This window comes from Bombus vancouverensis, unplaced genomic scaffold (genome assembly GCF_051014615.1).
Source record: "Bombus vancouverensis nearcticus unplaced genomic scaffold, iyBomVanc1_principal scaffold0033, whole genome shotgun sequence".
NCBI lineage: Eukaryota > Metazoa > Arthropoda > Insecta > Hymenoptera > Apidae > Bombus > Bombus vancouverensis.
Genome location: NW_027468924.1, coordinates 820,439 through 826,433, shown reverse-complemented (window position 1 = coordinate 826,433; position 5,995 = coordinate 820,439). Strand labels below are relative to the sequence as shown.

The 5,995-nt window shown below is 35.5% G+C and overlaps 1 protein-coding gene across 3 annotated transcripts; it reads left to right on the top strand.

Annotated features, from left to right (window-relative positions):
* The first annotated feature begins 2,810 nt into the window (after window positions 1-2,810).
* Window positions 2,811-4,795, top strand: LOC117157486 (uncharacterized). Of its 3 annotated transcripts, XM_033335525.2 has the most exons (5): window positions 3,219-3,377; window positions 3,591-4,023; window positions 4,108-4,397; window positions 4,481-4,583; window positions 4,657-4,795. In XM_033335525.2, exons 1-3 carry the CDS (start codon window positions 3,364-3,366, stop codon window positions 4,357-4,359), a joined length of 699 nt encoding a protein of 232 aa, XP_033191416.2. In that variant the 5' UTR covers window positions 3,219-3,363; the 3' UTR covers window positions 4,360-4,397; window positions 4,481-4,583; window positions 4,657-4,795. The 3 variants fall into 3 exon arrangements, with proteins under 3 accessions (XP_076482972.1, XP_033191416.2, XP_076482971.1); XM_076626856.1 differs by having other exon boundaries at window positions 3,591-4,397; XM_076626857.1 differs by lacking the exons at window positions 4,108-4,397; window positions 4,481-4,583; window positions 4,657-4,795 and having other exon boundaries at window positions 2,811-3,383; window positions 3,591-3,829.
* Window positions 4,796-5,995: the final 1,200 nt, after the last annotated feature.

Genomic DNA, 5,995 nt, shown 5'->3' with positions numbered 1-5,995 from the left:
ATTAAAAATTTTAATTTAATATATATATATTATTTATTCATTAATACGTTCATGCTGTAATACACGAACATATGCGTTACTCTGCTACTCACGATGCATCGTAACAAGTATGCATTTTTGTATGAAAAACCGTTTATTTTCATTTTATGTTCGTTTTTAAAGTCAGATGCGATACGAAATAACGTCAGTGTTGTTTTCTGGCTGCTCGCGAACATATGATATCTATTCCATTTTCAAATTGATTTTATCTACACGTTAAAGCGAGCTGTGGAATAAATCAAACTTGCTCGAGCCTGCTTGAATCTCTGTATCATTGTATCATAATGTGAGAACTTTCACAAGCCTAAATCTTGGCAGTCTGACGATCGAGAATATTGCTATCGGAAGAATCGCTCTCATCCGTAAACAAGGTATTTCCAAGGATTGCGTTATAATTTTCTTAGCGGCTAACCATCGAATATTCGTCAAACGACATAATTTCGCACACGGCGAACCTTATAACGTACACCTTTTTGGCGTATTATTTTTCCCACTTTTTTTTTTTTTTTTTTTTATTAACGTGGAGGACACCAGGTCGCTTCTGGGAAAAAGCGGCGTGGTAGTGGCGGACGCCAACGGACTAAAACCTCCATGATGACCGTCCCGGCAGCGATCTAGAGGGGCCCGGGAACTGGTGTGAGGGATACACCCCCCCGCGCTCAATACACCCCTAATGGAGCGATATGCGGCCACGTCACACCGCGCCTCGTCGCCGGAGCCGCCGTGCCAGACAGTCCGGTTCCCCTGCCGGGCTGATTTGCTGCCCCGGGGCGCTGAGTTGCCAGCGCCTAAGTTTGCACCCCACCGGGGGGCGCGACGGACCTAGCGCGCCTCACCGAAGCGCTATATGGCCTCTGCCGCGCCCTCGCCGGTCAATTCTCTCAGTGTGAGAGTATTATTTTTCCCACTGCTGCGTGTGAAACCCCTATTGGACAAACTGTTCTTTGCAATACATCGATGGATAAATACGCGCACAAACACGCAATACGTGCAATAGAATGCTCGAGGTCAATTTTGTGATCCTCTTTTTCAACAGATCTTCGCAAATCCGAAGGTGTAGAATTACCTCCCAAAGACATAAGATGACAACAAACACTTTCTTGACACACTGTATAACATTGAGGTATCCAGTTTTGCCACATACAATTTTGTCATTGTTACGTTTGACTTTGTTCATTGTAAAGTCAAATTTGCACACTCCATCTGTGAAATAGTACGAAGAAATCATAGTGACTTGTATTCCTTATGATATCATGATGCCACATAATATATAATACAATACAATAATTCGCGAACAGATCACTCGTTAATTGCTTTTAAAAGAATTACCACGGAAGCTTCCTAACACGCTACCCGGGGGCCAGGGATTTATTTCGTCGATAAGTTAGGTTATTAAACTTATGTTCTTTCATTGAAGACATCGATGGACGCTGTGTTCCAGAAATCGCCAATCACACTTGGCGAAGCATAATAGTAATTTACAATAACAAATACTTAAGAATGCCTAATTTTGTTAAACATAGGGTTCAATTTACAATTATGTAAATATTACTTCTTGAAAGTAACTTCTTAATCAATTTTAACAAATTTTGTAAAATCATGTAATAAATCTTATTATTTATCATACGCGTGTATTAAGCCAATTGCCAACCGAACATGTTCAAACTGTATTTTTTTCAAAACGGGACCTTAAGCTAAAAAGCTTTATTTCACATATTCGACTTGTTCTTGTATGTGGTATCAGCACCTAGTCGGATGCCCGCGTTATGCAGGATACCCTGATGGCGTTGAACGCAACGATTCAAATTGAACTGAAAAGTCGTTATGTTTTCAGAGGACTTGTGTGTAGAGGATGGTTGATCGTGAGATTTATTAGACAAGATTGCTCGTTGTTGAAACCTTCAAGTATATTTTCAAATGATTAAATAAATAATTATAGATAATGTTCGCAAAGACGGTAGATACTCGTAGATACTGATCCATAACTCTCGTGAACTCTTTACGATTGCGTCCGTTTAAACTGGTATAGTATAAACAGATCGGGGGAGAGTCGGAGAATTCAAATTCGTCTTTGTTCGACGGTTCGACGGTAACGTAACGGCGACATTGTTTTGCCCGGAGTTTATTTATTAATATATTATGTATGTCCTCACGATCTTGATACTCCGAAGCAAAAAAACAACAACATGATTTGAAATGTTCTCTAGCTCATGTACCGCTACGTGTACTTTCAAGGAGCAAAACTGACACAGTTCCGCTTGTGACGCGAGGCGGAGATTATCGTTTCACTTCCTTTAACGCATTTTTGCCATTGAGAGACACTAATTTCTGTGACTTGCTTTATCTCTCTTATAAATCTCTCTTTATATTTAAAATTTTATAGTTTTTGTGCAAACGTAAAAGGTAAGAAAATATTAATAAATATTATAATAATATAATATAATGCTATATAATAATATTAATAAATACTTCGCTATTTACTTATTTTATTTCCATTAAGGTATATTGTATTTTTCATTGCATTACTTTCATTTTTATTTAGTGTAATAATAAACGCATACGTTAATATTCATTGGCATTAGTGTAATTGTAAGCTTCACTGTAAATTTAATAAAATTTATAAGAACGGAATTATTAAAAGGGTATATATCTGTAATTAAACTAGATTCTATTCTCAATGTTACTTCATTATTTTATTATTGTTTCATATATATATATTTTTTTTTTAATTTACATGTGCTTCTAAGTTAATAAAACTAAACACATGTGTATGTATTAATTGCTATATACGTCATAATTTCAACCATAATATTAAATTATGGTATGTATTATTAAAAAGTATAGTTTAATGTATATATTAAATATATATCATTTATTCGTAGATTTTAAATATGGATACTGGATCAAAGAAGGAGATTAAAGAAATGATTACCAAAGATATATCGAATATACATAATTATTCCTTGGATGTTAAAAAATATATTAACAACCAGCTTGAAGACACTCTGGATTATTTACATGGTTTAATTGCTGAAATACCACAATCAGTCCCTGGCCCTTCAACTACAAAGAGGCCGAAAGTTTTGAAGAAAAAAGGTTATCGTCGTAAAGAGACTATCCCAGAAAATGATATTATCAATACTGACAATACAGTAACAGATTCAGCAGTACATGATAAAACAGAAAATAAAGATGTAAAAACTGGGGATGTGCTGGAAACAACAATTGACCGAACAAAAAGAAAGGCTGCAATAAAAGCTGCAATTAATATTAAAAAGCAGCAGTCAATGTCACTTGTTACAAAATTACGAAGGCTAACTCTTGATGATGACAGTAATGTAAATGTTTGTGTCATATTATGATGAAATTTAATACTTTTAATCTTACCCCATATCTTATGTTACTAATCAATACTAACCCTTATATGTAGTACCCAATAATGTTTGATATCGGTTAATTAATGCGTCAAAATCTAATTGCTTATACAATTGTATGTACATTGTGTATATAAATACTACTATAACGTTGTTAAATATATTCTAAATTTTTAGAGGAAACGTGGAGGCCGACCTAAAAAAAAGGAAAGTGCTAGAAGTAGTTCAGATGAAAAAAAACACAAAAGGTCCTACAAAACATAGTAAAACAAAAAAGAATGTTTTAAGCGAAACAATTTCAAAAGAAGATGCAAAACAGCCAGAAAGGATTGAACCATTAAAGTCTTCAATGACAACAAGAGATAGTAATATAAAGAGAACTTTTTCACGGAGTGAAAACACGAAGGGTAAATATTCTAATATTATTGATGATACAGTAATTCCATCAGCAAGAAATGATATTGAAGATCCTTCAATGTGCGAGGATGCACTTGAGAAATTTACTCCTCTTATGAATTCCACGATGGACATCAATTCTACTTATACGCAGAAGATGATGGACGCTACCGCAATTGTAGAACCTTTATCACCAATAAAATCAAACGAAACGGTAGTAATTAATAAAAACTTGGCTAGTAGTATAGGAAAAAATAATGAACCTAAATTTACATCACGGTCGCCAATAACTCTGCAGGAGGAGGTTCAGCAGCTGAATCAAGCGATTGGACTCACCGAGTTCGAAGAATTATTCGCAGAAGATGAGCCATCCCGTGAAAGGGAAATGTCTAATAGAAACATGACGAAACAGGACATTCAAAATGAAATGAAGAAAAATGTGCCCGTAAGAAGGAGAATCGAGGCCTTTGAAAAAGAAAAAATTTCAGAAAAAGCCATTGTTCAAAAACTGGCACGAAGATCTGTCGAAAAAGCAAAAAAATCTTATTAGCGAAACAAAAGAAGGAGACTCAGATGATGACATCGCAGGTAACATTACAAACAGTATCAAAGTATTCTTCTGTTATAAAAACACAAGCTATTATTCATTCGATATTTTATCCAAAATATAGCTCCAAACAGTAAGGTCCACTTCTGTTTTGCACAGTAAACCTGACGACGACACATCGGACGATGAAGCCAGACCAAGGCGTACAATTCCACATTAGGCGCAATGTAAGTGTTGTTTTACTTAATGAGTTAATAAACATTATAATGCATGGAGTACTCGAATTTTTATCAATTTTAGCATACATACGCGAAAATGAACTTGCAATGCAACGATAAATTCCGAAGAAAGCAGTCTATAAATTCTTTGATAGAAGAATGTGCACACCAGATTTAACTGAAATGTTTGAAAATATAGATAGGAGTAGATTACAACGCACGTTCAGTGCAATATGGAAGACACCACCGCGTTATTCCATGATGGAAAACGAATAGAAGTTATAATTTGTTAAACTGAATGTTGTTGATTTCAAATTGTGCCTTAGAGCAGGAATACTTGCCATACCTTGCGTGTAATATAAAAATGATGTTACATTGCAACTATCGTTAAAAGATGTATGTGTTCTTAAAATATACCAATGAACGTAAGACTATTTCACTTTTTATATTTTAGAATGATCATAGGCATATATTACTTTTATTATACTAATCAAATTTTACCATTTTTTCTTATTTATATGTATCTTCTTAAGAATTAATAAATAAACCAATTAATAAATAATTGTTTTGGTACGACTTTTTAATGAGAAGTAAATTTTATTAGATTTGCCTTATTATCACCGTCGTGTAATAATTCGCGAGATACGCGTGATATAATTCGCACGATTAAATAGCACTGGTGATTTCGTCTCTTCGTGTAACGAGGAGGGTCTGGTAAATGGGTCGACCGTGGACGTTCAATCTTGTAAGAGAACAAACGGCGGCACCGTATCGTCGAGCATTTTTCTTTCGGTCAACAGCCATCCATTTTATATTTAGCACATTCGGTTGCGACGCTAAATTTTCGTTACACCACCAGTTGTTTCGTCTGAAATTCGCGTGACGTAAGTGCATTACACTCTCGCACCCGTCAGCCATTCCTGCGACCACTTCGCGTGCGTTAACTCGATAATATTTCGTCTCTGTTACCTTGTCGCCGTTGCTGCTTGACACATCTCGCTTGCTGGACGACTGATCGATGAAAATTAAAACGGGACGCTGATTTACCGTATCGTTATTTTTGTGTCAGGTATTCTCTTTTTGCCGTTTCGGCGAATTATTTTCATTTCGAACTTTTTTAGTCTTATTGTTACGTCGATTCTTATATTTCAAGATCTAGTCTTGTATGTACGCTGGGGAGCGCTTTTATTTATTGATTCAACAAAGAATATCGTTGTAGGTGTCATACATGCGAGTAAAAGTAACGAAGTACGAGCAGTTTCACTGTAACATACTTCCTGATAATTTCTCGTTATTTATACCATAAGAAAGTATCAAAGAGGAACTCTTATCTCGAACGTGGATCTATTTGTCGATAATGCATGCGTGTAATACTCGAGTGTCGTTCATACAGCGTAAATATACGTGCAGATACGTAAACC